The following is a 19,269-nucleotide window of genomic DNA, read 5'->3' as shown; positions in this document are numbered from 1 at the left end:
TAGTGCCCGCTAACTTCAGGTCCACGTCCTCGGGGCCCTGCTCCCCTGATTTGTGTCAGGAAGGCAGTGACTGTCCCACACCCCAGGTGTGTCACTGGGAAGTGGTTGCTCACGAAGAAACCGAGGATGGCCCGTGGTTCCCAGAGCCTGTCTGCATCAGTGTCTGCGTCAGCATCAGCCTTGAAGGAGCAGCTGTCGCTCAAAGTGTCGTCTGACAGAATTGGGCCCCCGCAGTCACGCTTGTGGGGGATGTGGACGGTCAGGCCAGGCGAGGCTTGCGGCACTGTGTCCCCTCCCGGGGCGAGGGCTAGAGCAGAACCCGCACCTGGTTTCTGATTGCGCAGGTGCAGATATGCTTTTGGGTTTTTTCCTACTCTTTTTTGTGGGGCAGTTTTAGCCAATTTGAGAGGATGGTACAGAGATTTCCCATATGCCCCCCGCCCCCACCACGCACAGCCTCCGCCACCATCAGCATCCTCCGCCAGCTGGGACGTTGGGTACAGTCCGCGAGCCTACGCTGACAGGTCGTCGTCACCAGAGTCCATGGTTGACTTTAGCGTCCACTCTTGGTGCTGGACGTTCTGTGGCTTTGCACACGTGCGTAAGGACATGTGTCCCCCTTGCACTGCCCTACAGAGTATTTTCACTGCCCTAGAAATCCTCTGTGCTCCGCCTGTCCATCCCTCCTCACATGTGTACTTTTTCTTCTCACGCTGACCCGTGTCATCACCAGCAAGTGTGTGTCGTAACCCTTCTCATGCCTCAGTTAACTTGCAGAACAGAGAAGGAGATACGAAAGCTTTGGGCTCCCCGGTGGGCTCTTTGGGAAGGTCGAGGGCAGGCTTTGCCGTCTGGGTGAGGTGGCAGCCGTCACGGGGTGTGAGGAGCAGAGAACAGTGCCTTCCTGATGTTCCTTTCCTGTCTCGATAGAATGCTTCAACCTTTGAGGATGTCGCGAAGGTGGCCTCCACGTATCAGAAGACTGTCCCTGTCGAAGCAGGTGAGTCCTGGCGGACCCCTTACCGGCACTGTGGTTTTTCCAGGAGGAAATTCCACGCTCTTTGGTTGTCCCAGGAAAATGCTCAGGGCAAAGGGTAGTTGGGGGGCTGGCCCAGTAGCACAGCGCTTGAGTTCGCATGTTCTGCTTCGGCAGCCCGGGGTTTGCTGGTTCGGATCCCGGGTGCAGACATGGCACCACTTGGCAAGCCATTGTGTGGCAGGCGTCCCACATATACAGTGGAGGAAGATGGGCACGGATGTGCGCTCAGGGCCAGTCTTCCTCAGCAAAACGAGGAGGATTGGTGGCCGATGTTAGCTCAGGGCTAATCTTCCTCCAAAAAAAAGGGTAGTTGGCAGATTGTGCACCGGGAGCAGATGGAGCATGAGTGGAGAGATGGAGCTGAACGGGGCGATGGAGCTGAATGGGGAGCAGAGTCGTTCCTGTGTATTTTCAGGAAAGAAATTGACTTCCCTTTTGAGGGAAGATCCTCTTTGTTCCTGCAGAGGGTCAGAGGCAGCTTTCCCACACAGCGTGTTGTGCTCTCCGGCCGTGGGGATCTGCTTTGGTGGGTGCCTCCCAAAGTAGAGCTGGGTTAACTGCACGTGTGTGAGGGCCCTTCTCGCTGCTGGAACCGCGTTCTGGGAGGGTCCTGTGGCACCTGCTGCTCAGACACGCTCGCTGGTGCCCCTGGACACGGTCGGCCCTGGCTGTGACCCGAGGGATGTGTTGTAGCGCCTGTGTGCGAGCTGGAGTAGGCGTTCTCTCCTTCGCTCCTTGTCCTCCTTGGGCCTGGTCCAGGCTGCCGCAGTCTGTCCTTTCAGGTGATTGCTCGTGTGAGGGCCTCTTCTAGTCTAGCTGTCTGCAGGGCACACGTTCGGTCATGTGGGCCACGCACTTAAGGAGAGCATTGTTTAGTCAGGAAAATATACGTGCTAGAAGGGAGTGCGTTACAAATAGGACGCAGAGAGTCACCGTCGGTTCACTGTGGACGCCCTGGGCCTGCAGTTCTCGGACTTGGTGCTCCAAGCAGACTTTGACCTCGTAGGAGTTATCGAGGGCCCCAAAGAACTATGTGGGTTACGTCTACTGATCTTTACTTATTGGAAACTAAAACAGAGAAGTTAACATTTTATAATTCATTTAAAAATAATAAAGCCATTACATATCAGCATAATACTTTTATGAAAAAATAACATTTTCAAAACTAAAAAGCAGAAGGGTGGTGTTTTGTTTCTGTCAGTCCCTGTGGTATAAGACAGCCGACTTCTCCCAGCTGCTTCTGCGTCTATGCTAAGTCCTGTTGATGGAGAAAGTCTGGGCTCGCCCAGATCTGCAGCGGAGAGGGAAGGCCGTGTGAGGTCGTCGTGGATGCTCTTTGATGTGACACTCAGAACAGGCTGTGGTTTAGTGGTTTTCTTGAGGCTTGTTCTTCCTTGCACAGCATGATTTTGTAACATGATGCATCGGTCGTTGGAAAATATCGGATCACTGAGTTACGGAGACCCCCCCGCCCCGATGTTGCCGTGTCGTTCTGTAATACCAAAAAAAATCGTGTTTGTGAATACTGTCATCAGTGCTAGCACAGAGTCTTTAAGTAAAACGGGGAAATTGTCATGTGCACGGGAGCAGATACAGGTTTTCCAAAATTCTGATTTTGCTTGAAAGCTTATGTTTTCCCATTGACAACAAATGGTGCGGTTGTTCTTGACGCGATAGGCTTGGTTCGTTTATTTTGGAGGAAATGCGTGCTGAGTACCCAGTGTGCTTAACTACAGCCAGTCAGTTATTTCAGGGACAAATCATGCTCCGTGAGAAGTCAGTTCAACCTGCGACGCAGACAGTCGCACAAGTGTCCTTCCTCGAGACAGCCGCTGAGCTTGGTGTGTGGCAGTGGTGCTGTCTGTGTCCCTCCCGTTTGTCGCACAGAACATTAAAGACGTATGCTCAAGGGTTGAGATTTACTAAAAATTAGTATTTTTTACTGCTTTATCAAGGGCGTCCTGAGGGAAAATTGGCTCCTCCCCCCGCCGAGTATATGGTGGTAAAGAATACAATGATGTTTGGAATTTAAACTATTCCATGGCTTATGATGTTCATTGGTCCTGCCGAAAGTGTGCAATGGGCAGAAGGCACGGAGGCCAGTTCATGGGGGGGCGGGCTGAGGTGGCGGCTGGGGGACATCTCCCTTCCATGGCGGGCGGGACCGACGGGTTCCCCCGGGAGAGGTCATGCTGGCATGGGGCGGTGGTCCGGGGAGATGGTAGTTGTGTTCTGACATCACACTTAAATCTCTGCTTCCGTCTGCAGTGAACAGCAAAACAAGCAACATCAGAGCTAACTTCGAAAACCTCGCGAAGGAGAAAGAGCAGGAGGACAGGCGGAAGGCGGAAGGCGGAAGCGGAGAGGGCGCAGAGCGTGGCGAAGGAAAGGCAGGAGCAGGAGGAACCCCAGAGACAGCTGGACGTGAGTGAGGACCGGCCGCCGCGCTCTCCTGCGCGGCGCGAGGGGACTGGGAACTCTTGGGCCCATGGGTTTGGTTTACTCCTTCCCCGGTGGTCCAGAAGGTTTTCAATAGAGAACATGTGGAACTCCCGTTGGGCTGTCCTCTGAGGGACTTTAGCTTTCAGCTGCCCGTAGAATCAGGTCTTTTGACCACCAGATTCTAGACAGTCGCCCTTGCTGGCTCAGAGCCCGGTAGCCCTCGAGCCTGGTCTCCCTCTGTCCTGCTGTCAGCCCGCGTGCCCTCCGCTGAGCTCCAGTCCAGATGGTCTCCTAGCGTCTCTGTTCCCACCCGTCACACTCTGGGACGCGCCCTTCCCAGGTAGGAGCTTGAGAATACAGAGGAATCCCCTGTGAGGAAGCGGATCTGCTCTTGCAGCTCTCGCTTCTGCAGCCTGGGTCTGCTGCCCTTTCCTGTGAGTGTTTGTAGTGTTTCCCACCAGAGAAGGTAGGAGCGGGAGCCTGGGAGGTGAGCAGGAGGGGTGGGCTCCTCCTTCCTCAACCTCTCCTAGGTGGGCTGGTGTCTGAAGGCTCAGGTCCCTACGTTCTCGCCTACCAACTGGGCGACCCTTGACAGATGAGCTCGCTGTTCTGTGCCTCATGTTCTGGTCCGTGAAATGGGGGTGGAGACACTCATCATGACTCTTTTTGGGGTAGTTAACGAGGTAGAGTCTGAAGTCATGCATGCAACATTGATAAACCATAAAGGTGTGTTTAACTCTGTGGACGTTCTGCTCCAAATCATGGGGGGGAATGTCGAGAACGTGGATAATCAAGGAAATTAACATGCAATAGACAGAAAATGCCGACGCGGAGGACGTGAGTTAAATAAGCCCTGCTGTCTTACCACGTGCGGCGAAGTCGGAATAAGAGTCAGTTTTACGGTTACCATTTACTATTCCTTAATTGCTGGAAAACTTTTAGACATGTCTCCTTCAAGTTTTTAGTAAGCTGCTTGTAAGTTAGCCTTCTTTCATTGCAGAACACACACTCACAGACTACGAGGCATTTTTTCCTGCTCTCTTGGTCTTCTTTTCAAACTGCCCTCCTCATTTTTTGCCTTAGAAGTTTGACCCCTGCCATCTAAGTCGCCTCAGCATCCACAAGATGCAGAAGGGATGGGCTGCTTGAGAAGAAGAAAACTTTTGATCATCGTCACCTAACCTCTCTCCTTTTGAGGGTCTCCTGCTGTCCCTTCGGGTGTGTTGTCCTTCTCTGTCCCCAGCCCCTGCCACCCATCTGCTCTCTTCCTCCTCCCCAGTGAGAGCGAGTCTCCGTCGGCACAGTACTGCTCCCAGCAGAACCCCCTGGGCTGTGGAAGGGCGCTGGAGCACTCGGCTCCCCGACAGCACATGTCTTCTGAGTGCTCCCTCCTGGCAGGCGAGGAGAGTTTGATGTGGGTCACGTACGCCTGACTCTCAGATCCTGGAAGCCCGCCTCTGGGAAGGAGTCTGCCTGTACCCTGCCACCTTTGAGAGGGGCTGTCCTAGAGCCCGTGGCCTGGAGACATGTTTCTAGAAGTGATTCATAGACGAATCCGTGGCCCTGTGCCTCTGCAGGCCCCGGTCTCTCTGCAAGCCCACCCTCAGCCCGGCCGCCCAGCCCAGGCACAGCCCCTTCGAGGAGGCGCTCTCCTGCCTCAAGTACTTGTGGGTGGGTCCAAGTGACTTGTGGTGCTGGGACTCTCCTGTGGGGTGGGGAGGAGAGGGCTCAGATTCTGCTTCTGCCCCTCGCCGGCATGCGTCCCTGGGTGTGTGACTTACCCTCTCCAGGAGCTCAGTCTCCTCGTCTGAAACCTGGAGAAAAATCCAGCCTTCCAGCTGGCAGAACTCGTTCCTGTAGCTGCTGGATCAAATGACCACAAGTTTAGTGGCTTAAAACAACACTCGTTTCCTGTCTATAGTGCTAGAGGGCAGAAGTCCTAACAGGTCAGCAGGGCTGCGTCCGTTCTGGAGGCTGGAGAGGACGACGTTCCCTGGCCTTCTCCAGTTTCTGGAGCCGTCCGCGTTGCACCCTCTGCTTTCGTCACCACACCTCCTGCTCTCTCTCTCACATGGCTGTCTCCCTCTTGTAAGACCCTGTGATGACATGGGCCAACCCAGATAATCCCGGATTGTCTCCCATCTCAGATGCCTAACTTCATCGCATCTGCGGTCCCTTCTGCCCTGTGAGGTCACATGTTCACAGCATCTGGGGCCTGGGATGTCAGCTTGTTTGGGGGCCGTATTCTGTCCATGACAGTCCTCGCTCTGAGCCCCAAAGATTCATGTCTGTACTACGTACAGAATACATTCTGCCCATTTTAAAAGTCTGAGTTGGGTTTGGGTGGGACGGGGGTTGTAGCTCGGTAGTGGTACTGTTGCCTTGCCGACTGCACAGTGAGTAAATCCTGTGGCTTATGTGGTGGCAGCAGGAGTATTACGGGCCACCGAGGTCCTAGTTCTTGAGAATACTTGACTGACTGCGTGACCTTCGCTTCAGAGCAAACTTCCCTTAAGACCTGCTGGTGTTCGGTCTCCGTGCTTGGTACTCTCTGCTCTTTCTGCTGGAGCCGTGTTGCCGCGGAGGCGGCCTGGTGACCCAGAGTGTCCTAGGCGTGTTCTGAGTGCTGCGTGTCTGTCGATCACAGGAGCAGGCCAGAGCCCGGAAGCAGACCCCGCCCGCGTCCCCTGCTCCTCAGCCGGCACAGGAGAGGCCGCCTTCGAGCCCCGTCTATGAGGTGGGTCTTCCGTTGTTTGTGAGTGAGTCTCTGGCTTCTTGAAGCCATCCCTCCTGGGGCAGTGCCGCCACCGCGGACGGCGTGGGCTACCTCCTCAGCTCTGCTAGGTGCCCATCCACAGAGGGCGGCTTGGCGAGCAGCCTCCTGGTGCTGGGGGACGCTCCCGGGCACACGGCCTGCTTCTCACCTTGTCGGCCGTCCTCACTGGGCTCCTGGACGAGGCCCCCTTCCTCAGCCAGCCCGCAGCCCCCCAGTGGGGTCTCCGAACACTGAGTGGATGGCTTCTGGTCTGGAGCTCACGTGGTCATGCTGCATTTGCGCTGACACTGCTCTTCTAGAATCCGCATCCTGCGGCACCCAGTTGCCGCTCCCGCGTGGCCTCGCTTCACTGGAGCCCTCTGCAGCTCTCCCCTCCCTCAGCCCCTCTTGAACGTGTCTGCTCCAGAGCCTCTGTCCTTGGCCCTTTCTCCTCAGTTGTGTCGTCAGTGCCTTGTGCCTGCCTGTTTCCCCAGGGCCTGCTAACACGGATCCCCATGCTCTCTCCTGATCTGAGTTACTGAGCTGCCCGCCTCAGCTCTCCTTCGCTCCGTCACGGGGTCTCCGCACCTCCCTCTCTCGGGAGTACCCCTGCCACCACCGTCCATGACCATACCCGGCTGAGCCCCGAATTCCATCCCTTCTCTGGCCCTGCGGCCACTGTCCTGGTTCCCACACCTGTCTTCTCTCCCTGGACATTAGCCCTCAAAGATCATTGAGTCGCAGGGGATGAGAACTAACTCATATCAGCTGAGGCATAAAGGGACGAGGATGCGGGGAGAGCTGTGGGCCGGGGCAGCAGGCCTGGCCTCAGGTCCACAGTCTCATCACCACCAGGGTCATCTCCTTGTGTTGCTGTTCCCTCTGTGTGGCGGCCGTGTCCTTCTGGACTTCTGGACGGGTGTGTTGGATGTGGCCTTATAATTCGTAATCCAATGGAAAACGGGGGCCTTGAGCCACCCCCCCATCATGTTCCACTACTGGCCCGTCACTGAGCAGTTGGTTCTTGAGAAGGCCAAGATGGCATGCTGTCCCTGGCAGGGATGGGAGGTGGGTCCTAGATCAGCAGCCCTGCTGGAACCCTGTGATGGGTGGGGCAGAGGTGGCGTTGCTGGAAGATAGGAGACTAGGGTGCTGCCAGTGTGGGATGCCCGCCGTAGTGCCCACCTGCTCACGGTGCCCCCACATGACTAAGCTGAGGGTGCGGGCAGTCAGCTCGTGCCCCCACACCATGGCCTGGCCTTTAATCCTCCAGTCCGTTCCCTTTGAATCCAGGGGGACCTTGCCAAAAGGAGCCTCTGGCTCTGTCCCTCCCTCTTTAACCCTTGAGTGACTCCTGGTACCTGGCCTGGAGATGGAGTGCCCTCTCTGTGGCCTTCATAGCACCTCTCCCAGGCAGCATGCACTGTGCTGCTCACCCTCCATCGAGAGCTGGTGCCTGAACGCCTGCCCTTCCTGGAGCTTCTCCCCATGCCCCGCTGCCTCTGGCTCCCGAGGGCGCCTTCAGGAGGACCCTCGTTGGAAACACTGATGAAAGCCACCGTTGATGATCAGGAGTTCAGGACTTGGGTTCGAGCTTGGAAGTCCCGGTGCTTGTGACCAGGGAGTTGGTGATTTCCTCCTGCACGTGACCTGGTGCTCACTCCCTCCCGCCCCTCCGCCAGAGGACTTGGTTAGGACAGAACCCGGCCGTCCGCGGCCTTGCCAGCTCTGGCCGTGTGATGGGGTGACATTATGAAGCTGCTGGGTGGCCCTCGGAGGGCTGGGACCTGAAAAAGAAACAGGCCAGACCTGCCCCAGGCGACAGCCTGAGAAGCGCTCAGCTCGTGACAGCCGTGCGGGTTCCAGTTCCTGCAGGATTTGCGGGCGCTGGGGGGCGGTGAGGATGGGGGTTATTCAGGAAGAAGTGCCACGTGGTCCCTCTGAACACACTTAGCACGGTTAGAATCGAAGCCGTCTGCACACGTCGGCAGGTGTTGCCTCCTCTTCTCCGTGTCCATTTGCTCGGTCTCAGCTGGACCGAGAAGTGGTCCGTGTGTTTCCCTTGGCCGTGGCAGCGACCCGCCTGGCCCGTGTGAACTGTCTCCCTGGCTCTTCCCCAGGATGCGGCTTCGTTCAAGGCCGAGCCGAGCTACAGAGGCCCCGTGAGCGAGCTGGAACCCGTGTACAGCACCGAGGCCGCCTACTACCAGGACGCCCATAGCCAGCAGGGTCTGGCCTACGCCCCAGAGGCCGTCTATGAAAGCACGGAGGCCCAGGGCCACTATCCTGCAGGTACGGGGGGGGCCCCTGTGGTGTTCCCCGGGCAGAGGGTGCCCCTGTTAAGTTGCCCTGTGAAAGTCGCCTTCTCCGATGACTGATCTGCCCCCCGCTGTGTGGTGCCTTCTGACCTGTCGTCTTAAGCCATTTCTCGCTAAATGTGTATTTCCCATGGGTTTCATCATATATTTCCAATTTCCTAATGAAATTTAGTGGACAAATAGGATGGATTTCACAGAGAAAATATTTTTACACACCACCTTTATTAGAACACCTGTGTTTTGTAAATCCAATCTGTTTTAGGGGGTGGAAGACTGGAGGTTGACCCCTTTGGAACTTTGTCCTTGGCGGATGAGAGTTACAAAGCTTAGAGTCACACTGAACTTGTTAGTCCCGGTGTGTTGGCGTTGGGACCAGGGTGTAGAGCCTTTCCTTCGGGAGCTGAGTGAGGGTGTCATGGCAGGTGAAGGAGGAAAGTGGCACCTAGGAAAGTGGAGGGTACGTGGGTTCCGGGGGCCTCTGGGCTGTCTTGGTGCCGTTTTACTTGCTCGTAACAGGTGCCTCTGTGGTGCTTTCAGGTGGACCGAGTGGGTGCACACTTACACTCTCGTGATGGGTCTGCAGCACTGAGCTAGGAGATGAGTAATGACAAGCTTAATGCGCTTCTTGGCTTAGTCAGTCCTTCTGAAAGATTGATTAGCCAAACATTTGGGTTTCCTTTTTAACAACTAATTCGCGCTATGCAGGGCTATAATGCTCCTTCTCTGTTGGGTTAGAGAATCATTAAGTTTTTTGTCCTCTGAATCTTATAAATTACCAAGTTCGTTTAAGTCAAATTTTATTACCACAAGCTTAGAAGGATTGGCCAAATTATGTTTTACTGGGATTTTCATGTATTTATCTTTTCAGTAGTTTTGTTTGTTTGGTTTTATAACTGTGTTTGTTTTCATGTAATTTGGGGTACTTACACTGAAGTGTGTGTCAGATACCGCACGTTTGATAAGGTGGTTTTTGAGAGAATGGGCTCAGGGGCCCTCGCAGGGAAGGGACAGGAGTGTGTGCAGTCCAGTCTGGAGCAGCGGAGGCCGTCGCAGCGGCGGGGGAGCCGGTCGCTCAGTGGTTTGTTTCCAGCCACTGCTCAGTGTTGTAGCCTGGAAATGCCTCGCCGGGTGGAGAAGGCGGTGACGTCAGCGGTCCCTGAGCCCAGCGTTTCAGAAACGCAGGAACCACTGAGTGAACACTTTCAGGACCCTTCCGATTCCTGGTGCCTGTCTCATGTTTCGTGGCTAATAGTGTGACCAGAGAGGCGTGTGCTTAACTAAATGCATTTGTCTTCCTGGCACGTTATGTCGGCACGTAATGCTGTACTTATAAAAGATTTAGCTGTAGCATACATCAGAGAACTTCCCCAAGCGTAAGTGTGCACCTCAGTGACTTTTTCACTAAGTGAACACACTCTCGTAACTACCGCCTACATTAAGGAGTGAAACATGGCCAAGCTTCCCAGAAGCCCCCTCGTCCCCACTCCCAGGAACTGTCCCCCAAAGCCGGTGGTGGTCTTGGCTTTCCACCATTGATGACTTTCCCGTGTGCTTGACTGTCTAAGTGAAATAAAGTTATACGTACATTTGGTTTCTTGGTTCTTTCATTCAGTAGTATCCTTGTGGGATCCACTCGCGTTGTCTCGTAGCTTTGTTCTTTCTTGTCTGCTGCCCAGGAAGCCAGTCTCTGAATTTACCGTCATTTATTCTTTCTGCCATTCTTGGGTATTCTGGATGTTCCTAGTTCAGACGAACGCCGCCCTGCGTATTCGTGCTTGTTTCTCTTGTGCAGGTGTGTATGCGTTTCTGTTGGTGTTCACAGGAGTGGCACTGCAGAGGGCCAGGGTCTGCGTCTGTCCAGCCTGGGTAGACACTGCCCAAAGTGGCGGTGCTGCCGCCGGCCGTGTGTGAACCATCCGCCGTTCCCCAGCGCTTGGTGTCGTCAGCTCGTTCGTTCCGGCTGTCCGGTGGGCACCGAGTGGAGGAGGCTCAGTGTGCTGTGGGCTGGCCGCTGCCCGGTGGCGCGCAGAAGCAGCCTCCTTGTGTGTGTCTGTTGGCGGTTTCGAGATCCTCTCTCGTGACTGCTTGTCCTTTGCCCGTTATTCGATTGGGTTTTCTGTGTTGTTTCTTACTGAGTTGAAGGAGTTCTTTTCATATGTTCTGGGTACAAGTTATATATTCTGAGTATGTGTGTGTGGCAGGTTTTTTTACATTCTTGTGTATGTTTGCCCTTTCGCTCTCGGTGGTGTCTTGATAAGCAGAAGTTTTAATTGTAATCTAGCCCGATGGATCAATCTTTTCAGTAATATTGAATGCTCTTTGTGTTCACTGGAAGATAGTATCACAAAGATCATGAAGATATTATCCTGTAAAAGCTTTATGATTTTATCTTTCACATTTAGACCTGTAATCCATCTGAAAGTGATTTTTGTTTGTGGTGTGAGATAACGGCCAAGGTTCCCTTTTTTCCTTAAGTGTATGCTATACAGTTGACCGAGAATAATTTATTAAACAGACCCTCCTCTCCCCAGTGCACTACAGTGTCGTCTGTGTCATCAGTCAAGTGACCGTAAATATACGGGCCTGGATCTAGACTCCGCTCTGCCCCGTTGGTCTTTCTGTCGTCTTTGCACAAGCAGCACGCTGTGTAAATTGCTGTAGATTTAGCCTGTCCTGGCATCTGGTAATTTGAGTCCCCCAGCCTCGTTCTTGTGCAAGGCTAGCTGGGCTAATCTTCACCCTTTACATCCTCAGTTAAAATGTAGAGTCTGCGTGGCCGCCTCTCCCCGGAAAACGTGCTCTGATTTTCACTGAGATTGCGTTTCATCTGTAGACTAGCGTGGGGAGAAATGACAGCTTCTTACTATTGGTCTTACAGGGGCCCACCCGGTGTGCGGCGGTTAAGTTTGCGCTCTGCTTTGGCGGCCCAGGGTTTGCAGGTTTGGATCCCGGCTGTGGACCTGCGCACCACTTATCAAGCCGTGCTGTGGCAGGCGTCCCACGTATAAAGTGGAGGAAGATGGGCATGGACGTTAGCTCAGGGCCAGTCTTCCTCAGCCAAAAGACGAGGATTGGCAGCAGATGTTAGCTCTGGGCTAGTCTTCCTCGGAGGGAAAAAACATGGGTTTTAAAATCCATGAACACAATGTAGCCTTCTATTTATTTAGCTCTTCTTTAATTTGTCTTAATACCATACAGTTTTCTGTATATATATATTGTCTACATGTTTAATTACATTTATTCATAGATATTTCACATTTCTTATTTTATTATAAATTATATTATGTAATTGTTTATTACTGTTATATAGTGATAGAATTGATTTTTGCGTATTCACTTGCTAAATCCATTTATTTCTAATAGTAATTCTTCTTGTATTTTCTAGATGTTCACAACTATGTCTGCAAGAGACAGTTTCTTTTCTTTTTTGTTTCCAAGCGCTGTACTCGTTTTTCTTTTTCTTGCCTCGCTGGCCTGGCTGGGACCTCCAGCACAGTGCTGAGTAGAAGTGGTGAGGGTAGGGATCCTCGTCTCCCTCCCAGTGTCAGAGGGAAGGCTTTCGGTATCTCACTGTTATATCTGATGTTGGCTGTAGCTTTTCCATAAATATTTTTATCGAAATATCCAAATTCTCCTCTATTAGTTTGCTAAGTGTTTTTTTAAATCATGAACTAAATTATTAAATTTTCTTAAGTGCATTTTCTGCATCTTTTGAGACAGTCCAGTTGTTTTCCTTTTATGTGGTGATTTACCTTTTAGTTTGCAGTTCTAGAAGAATCCCAACCTGACCTTGATGTATTCTGCTTTCCCCGGATTTTATTTGTTAATATTTTAAGATTGTTGCGTCTGTGTTCGTGAGAGCTTGGTCTGTAACTTTGCTGTCTTGTGTTGTCCTTGTTAGGTTTGGCTCATGCTCGTCTCCTAACACAAGGTGGAAAGCGTTCCTTGTTGATTCCCAGAAGAGCCCCTGTGAGACTGGTGTTTTCTTCCTTGCAGTTTTGGAAGAATTGACCAGCAAAACCAGCTGGTGTAAGATTTTCTTTGTGAGAAGGCTTTTAGTTTCAGATTCAGTTATTCACGTGGAAATAGGATTTTTCTGATTTTATATTTCTTCTTGTGTCTGTTTGGGTAAGATGCTCTTTTTTCCTAGGAATTTGTTCAGGCCACCCAAACTTTCCAATTATTAAGTGTAATATGGTTCATAATATCCTTATTTTGTGCAAGATCTCTTGTAATATCCCCTTTTAAAAATTCTTGATATTGGTAATTTGTCCTTTTCTCTTTTTCTTCATTGGTCTTGCTAGAGTCTTATGAATTGTAGTAGCCCTTTCAAAGGACAGCTTTTGGCTTTGTTGATTTTTTTCTGTTTAGTATTTGTTCTCTATTTTGTTAATTTATGCTTTTTTCCTTCCATTTACTTTGTGTTCTGTTTGCTGTTCTTTTTTCTAGTTTCTTGAGATAGATGCTTAACTGATTTTGGCTCTTTCGTCTTTTCCAGTCTATGTATGTGAGGCTCCAGCTGGCCCTGTAAGTGCACCTTTAGCTGCATCCCGCAAGTTTTGAAAGCCAGATTTTCGTTATCTCTTGTGTGAAAACATGTTCTGATGTTCATCGTGGTATCTTTTTTTACTCATGAAGTTTTTAAAGAATTATGTCACTTAACTTCCCAATGTTTGTGGGGATTCTCTGGTTAGCTTTTTGTTGGTTTCTACCTTCCTTGCATGAAGATCCCTGTCTTGGTCTTTTGGGGCTGCTATAATCAGATGCATAGACTAACTGGTTTATGAACAACAGAAGTTTAATCCGCATCGTTCTGGAGGCTGTGAAGTCCCGGATCAAGGCACCGGCAGATTCCGTGGCTGGTGAGGGGCTGCTTCCTGGTTCGTAGACGGCCAGCCTCTCACTGTCCTCACATGACAGAGGGGGCGAGGGAGCTCTCTCAACTCCAGATTAATCACCTCGCAGAGTCCCCGCCTCCTGATACCATCACCTTGGGGCTGACGAATTTTAGGGGGACGTAAACTGTCAGTCTGTTGTAATCTCTACGTACACCCTGCATTATTTCAACGTTTTGAAATGAGTTGAGCTTTCCTAATGGCCCAGCATACATTCATTGTTGTTAAACGTTCCTTGGGCCCTTGAAAATGTTATTTATCGGTGAGAATGCAGTGTTGTATGTATACCAGTTAGATCAAGTTTGTTAATCATATAATTTAGATTCTAGTAGCCACATTACATAAAGTAAAAAGAAATAGGTGCAATTAATTTTGATAATGTATTTTATTTAACCTAAATATCCAAAATATTATAATTTCAATGTGTAATCCACATGAAAAGAGTACTGAAATATTTTGCCTTCTTTTTGTTGTGATAAGTCTGTAAAATCGGGTGTGCATTCTTGCAACACGTCTCAATTTGAAGTAGGCACGTTTCAGGTAGTTAATAGCTGCATGTGACTGTTTACTGGGCAGCCCAGTTCTACACTCTTACTTTTTTTTTTTGAGGAAGATTAGCCCTGAGCTAACATCTACCGTCAGTCCTCCTCTTTTTGCTGAAGAAGGCTGGCCCTGAGCTAACACCTGTGCCCGTCTCCCTCTACTTTATACGTGGGGCGCCTGCCACAGCATGGCTTGATGAGCGGTGTGTAGGTCTGCAGCCAGGATCTGAACCGCCGAACCCCGGGCCGCCGAAGTGGGACGTGGGAACTTGACTGCTGCGCCACTGGGCCGACCCCTACACCCGTACTTTTTTTGGGTCTGTTTTTTCTATCAGTTACTGAGAGATGTGTCTTAAAGCCTCCCACTGTGATGTTGGCTTTGGTTGTTTCTCCTTTTCTATTTCTATCAATTTTTCTGTCTTTTGAGATCGTGTTGTGAGGTGCATTCAGATTTAGCGTTTTTATCTTCTTGGTGGATTGCACTTTATCATTGTGAAATGCTCCTCGTTAGTCAGGCTTCTTGCTGTCGAGGCTGCTTTATTTGATAGTGATCTTTGCCACATCGGTGTTCTCTTAGGTAGCGTTGGCCTGGGGATCTTTTGCTTTCACCTGTCTGTGATCTTGTATTTTTAAGCGTGCCTCTGTGGAGAGTAGACAGCTAGTTTGATTTTAATCAATTTGACGATTTTTATCTTTTAATTAGAGCATTTGCTCCATTTAAATATAATTGCTGGTATTTTGGTTTGTAGGTACCATGTTACTATCTGTTCTCTGTTTGTGCCACCTATGCTGTGCTGTGTTTCTCTCTGGCCTTCTGTTAGACGTATCGTGGTGTTTAGTTCGGTACTTCTCTCTTAGGTTGTTGGCTGTGTACGTTCCTAGATACAGGGTGCATTTTACATTTGAGCCTTATTTACTGCTTTTACTACCTCCTGACACTGCTGTTTCCTTTGACACTTGAACTGCATTGAACTCCCTCCCGCCTCCTGTGTCTTTATCATACTTTTGAATTTTAGATACATTTTTGGCATTATCATCGTTTTGTACAGTTAGTGCTTATGAAGGTTTATTCTCGTAGTGACCCTTTCTGTTGCTCTTCACTCCTTGTTTTTTCGTATTTCTGTCAGAGACTACTTTTCCCTGAAGAACTGCTTTCATAATCCTTTTAGTTGACGTCTGTGGGCAATGAGTTGTCTCATTCTTGTTTCCTGAAAAGTCTATATTTTGTCTTCACTTTTGAAGACTTTCTATTGGGTATAGGATTCCAGGTTGGTGGTTATTTTCTTTTGGCATTTGATAGATGCCAATCCATTGTCGTCTTTCCTTAAAATGTCAGCTCTCACTGTTACTGTTGTCCCACTGAAGGTGGTGCCTTTTTTCGTCTGGCTCCTTTTGACACTTTGTTCTTGCCTTAGGCACACTCAGAAGGACTGCTGAAAACCAATGTGTGGTTTTCTTTGTTGAGTCAATGGCTTGATTCCTTCATCAATTTCAGACAAGTTTTGACCATTGTCTGTAGATATTTCTTACTCCCTGTTGTGTCTTTCCTCACTTTGGGAGTCCCCATTTATATGGACATTAGACCTTTTACCGTGTCCTACATGTCTTTTGGGCTCCTTCTGTATTTTCCAGACTTTTTTCTTGTGACTTCTATCTGGCTATTTTTTACTGACCAGTCTTCTGGTTCACTGATCCTCTCTTCAGTTGTGTTCAACCTGAGCTTAAACCCATAGATTGGGTTCTTAATTTCACTTACCCTATTTTTCAGTTCTAGAATCCGTTTCGATTCTTTGGTGAAAATTTTCATTTTGTCAAGTCTATTTTTTGACCAGTTGAAGTTTGCATCTGATAACTACACTGTATGGGTCACCTCAGGGTCTGTTTCTATTTCTGTTTTCCTTTTTTCTCTTGGTCCTGTTTGTTGTTATTTTTCTCAGTGAACCTTGGGCGTTATGGATGAAAACCTGTGGAGACTCTAGGTAATGCTGTCTTCCCTCAGAGCTTCCTCTAACACGTACCCAGAGGACAGACCCTCTCAGTTCAGCCAGCTTCTGAGCGACTCTAGGCTGGATTCGGTCTTTGTAAGCCTCAGTCCTTATAAGCTGCCTTCATCTGCCCTCTCACCCAGGGTGTAGCCTCCTGGGTCTCCATCTGAAAGCCTGAAGTGTTTCCCGGGGCCCCTCCTCCTTGGCAGGTCCTGAAGCCCAATTTTTGTCACCTGAAGACAATGAGGTTCCTGAAGGCTCAGCCTCTCAGGCAGTTTTTGCACAGTGCTGGGCTCATTTTCTCTGCCTCCCTTTTCTCAGAGATCTTGGCGCCTTAAGTCCTGTCTGATTTGTCAGGCCTGTATTTGAATTTCTGTCTTCCCAGCCCCATGGAACTCTCCAGAGCTCTGTTAGCCAGTACTTTCTGCTTGGCTTTCTGCTGTTTTCTTCCCAGCTTATTGGTGCATTTCCCCAAATCCCTGAGGGACACCTGATCGTCCGATGCCCTGAGGGAGAGAGTGGCTCTCGGAATGTTAGACTGGCCTCAGTGGGCTGCCCTTTTGTTTGGAATCTTTGCCCCTCCAGTTGGCTGCCTCAGTATCTCCTTGATGCCTTCAAACAGTCTTAAAAGTGTATCCAGCTTTTCTAGTTGTTGGTGAGTGGATCTCCTGCAGGCTGTTCGTGTATGTAGCTGGACGTGGGCAAACAAATCGGTGTTCCCTCTCCATCTGAAGCAAGATGTCAGAGTCCTAGTAAGTATAGTGATCGTTATTGTTATGAGAGAAACCTAAACCCACTAGTCCTTGCTTAGTACCCCCTGTTCTTTTTCTACTCAGCATCCCGTTTGCCCTGGCCCAGCCACTTACACAGGGAAAGACGGAGCAGGTGGCCCACCCCACCAGGACACACAGGCAGCACCTCCGCTCCTGGCTCCTCTCTCAGCTGCTGCGCGGACGCTCCATCCTGGCACTGCTCCCTCCTCTTCCCCTTGCCCTGAGCCAGCCCAGGGCAGGCTCTGTGATGACAGGCTGGCAGTGGCAGAGGAGAAGGCTTAAGAGTTGGAAGGGGTTAAGTGACATTCTGTGAATTGATCACATGTGAGTCTTCACTTTGAGTGTTTAAGCAAATTACTGCTTTTAAGCTTCCCTCCAGTTTCATTTTAAAGTTGAAAATGCAGATTTTGTTCTTGAAATCTAGTGCAGTGATTTTACAGTGTTTTTGAAAGCAACAAATGAGATTTTAATAAGACGTCTCACTCAGAGAGCTCCAGTATGTAAGACTGAGAAAAGAGAATCTATTTGGGTTGAATTGTGGGTGGGACCCCAGTTGTGGGTCCCCCAGAGTCCACCAATGCCTGAGACGGGGCGTGTCTGTAGGACTCAGAACGCCCTCGGGAGTAAGGTCTTAAAGCCACGACCTCGTGACGCCTGAGTCGACCTGTGTCGGGTGTGTTGGTTGTCAGAGCACAGGTCGAGGCTCAACTGGTAGCGGTATGAGGTGTGCTGGGGGCTGGAAAGGAAGAAGGTGCAGGTGCAGCCCGGTCGGCAGGAGGAGAAAGGACGAAAGATGATGCGGGGGACAGCTCGGGTGGTTGGGGTGACCGAGGAAGGTGCAGACACTGGGCAGTGTCTGGGGTGTTCTGGTTGTCACAGCTAGGGGCAGGGGTGCTCCTACACATTCTGCAGTGCGGCCCCCACAACGAGGAGTTACTACTATTCAGGAAGCAGGTGCCAAGTGGAGAGGCTCTGGTGGAGGAACCCAGGCTTCTCCCGGGGACTGCTCTAATCTCCAGTGGGGTGCGGCGCGCCCCTGTCATTTCATCCTGAGTGCTCTTAGCAAGGCTTCATCAAGCCCTTGCTGGGCTTAAGCTGGTGAGTAAATGAGGGAGAATTGACCTCGTAGTCCGCATGAGGTGAGACTAGCTCAGTGACTGCTGACTGAGGGTCCATTCTAGACGTCCCCTTCAGTTTAGATAGTGCCCCTCTGGCGGCCGTTACTGACTGCTGCTCTTGTAGGAGGAGGTGGCAGACCCCCCAGAAGATCAGGCTTATTTCTGTTGTGTTTGGTTTATGAAACAGTTAAATATAGCCCTTCAAAGTAGTATTGGACTATTTGCATCTTCTCTCTTTTCTACACACTCAACTTGCCATCTCTTTGAAAGCAGCCCTGCCTTCTTTTCTTTTTTGAGGAAAATTAGCCCTGAGCTAACTACTGCCAGTCCTCCTGTTTTTGCTGAGGAAGACTGGCCCTGAGCTAACATCCATGCCCATCTTCCTCTACTTTATATGTGGGATGCCTGCCACAGCATGGCATGCCAAGCGGTGCCATGTCCGCACCCGGGTTCCGAACTGGCGAAACCTGGGCCGCAGAGAAGCGGAACGTGCAAACCTAAGTGCTGTGCCACGGGGCTGGCCCCGCCTTCTTTTTTTCTTTTTGTGAATCCTCTTCTTTTTGCTGAGGAAGACTGGCCCTGAGCTAACATCCGTGCCCGTAATTCCTCTACTTTATGTGTGGGATGCCTGCCGCAGCCTGGCCTGACAAGTGGTGTGCAGGTCCGCCCCGGGGGTCCGAACCAGCAAACCCCACGCCGCCCAAGTGAAGAGTGTGAACTTAACCACTGTGCCACCGGGCCGGCCCCCAGCTCTGCCTTCTTGTCTTCCTGTTTCTGTCCCTTTAATCGTCTGCAGGAGCCAGCGCCACCCCCAGCCCCTCTGTGACTATATCTGGTTCCGGGTTCCAGGTTCCGTGCTCCTGGGAGACAGTGGTGGAGGCACACAGGATCGCAGTCCTCAGAGAGCTGACAGAGCGGATCCTTTCTCACAATCAGTACAGGTTGTGAGCGCACCCTGACAGGAGGAAGTAGTTAAGAGGAAAGACACGACCCGGTGTGTGGGCAGGCCGCCTGCGTGCACACCGTGGTCCAGCAAAGGCCTTTCGGAGGGCTCACGTTTGAGCCAAGATCTGAAGCTGAGCAGAGCCAGCCTGAGCGCTTTCCCGGTGCTGGGCCTGCTGGGGCCAAGGCCAGGGGCAAGGAACAACTTGGCCGCGTCAAGCCATGAAGCTGTTGCGGAGGTTCCTGGACCGGAGGCGGAGGGAAAAGACGAACAAGGTGAGGGGGACCAGGGAGTTGGGAGTCAGGTGGAGCCTTCCCCAGCAGAGCTGGGATTTTTGTTTTGTTTTTAAGGACTTCTGAGGGCCCGAGGGTATTGTGGCTTCTCAGGGAGGGGTTGAGGTGATTTGGGTGAGTTTTTATGACGCTGGTGCTGTGTGGAGAATGGGTTGAGCTGGAGGCA

The 19,269-nt window shown here is 51.0% G+C and overlaps 2 protein-coding genes across 4 annotated transcripts in view; both read left to right on the top strand.

The window, feature by feature from the left end:
• Positions 1 to 19,269, top strand: part of LOC106846404 (src substrate cortactin-like) — a 46,234-nt gene that overhangs the window by 9,932 nt on the left and 17,033 nt on the right. The window contains 6 exon segments of the mRNA XM_070487867.1: positions 931 to 1,000; positions 3,308 to 3,381; positions 3,383 to 3,463; positions 6,129 to 6,218; positions 8,357 to 8,528; positions 18,664 to 19,085. Of these exon segments, the coding sequence (XP_070343968.1) occupies positions 931 to 1,000; positions 3,308 to 3,381; positions 3,383 to 3,463; positions 6,129 to 6,218; positions 8,357 to 8,528; positions 18,664 to 18,815 (639 nt within the window). The 3' untranslated portion in view covers positions 18,816 to 19,085.
• LOC139040786 (liprin-alpha-1-like) overlaps positions 18,947 to 19,269 on the top strand; it is an 85,023-nt gene continuing 84,700 nt past the window's right edge. For all 3 annotated transcript variants that reach the window (XM_070487866.1, XM_070487865.1, XM_070487864.1), the window contains exon 1: positions 18,947 to 19,085. In XM_070487866.1, coding sequence (XP_070343967.1) covers positions 19,032 to 19,085 — 54 coding nt within the window. In that variant the 5' untranslated portion in view covers positions 18,947 to 19,031. The remainder of the gene's footprint in view (positions 19,086 to 19,269) is intronic.

Source organism: Equus asinus, chromosome 17, assembly GCF_041296235.1.
Source record: "Equus asinus isolate D_3611 breed Donkey chromosome 17, EquAss-T2T_v2, whole genome shotgun sequence".
NCBI lineage: Eukaryota > Metazoa > Chordata > Mammalia > Perissodactyla > Equidae > Equus > Equus asinus.
Note: the sequence above shows the minus strand (reverse complement) of the source record. Positions and strands in the feature narration are given on the sequence as shown.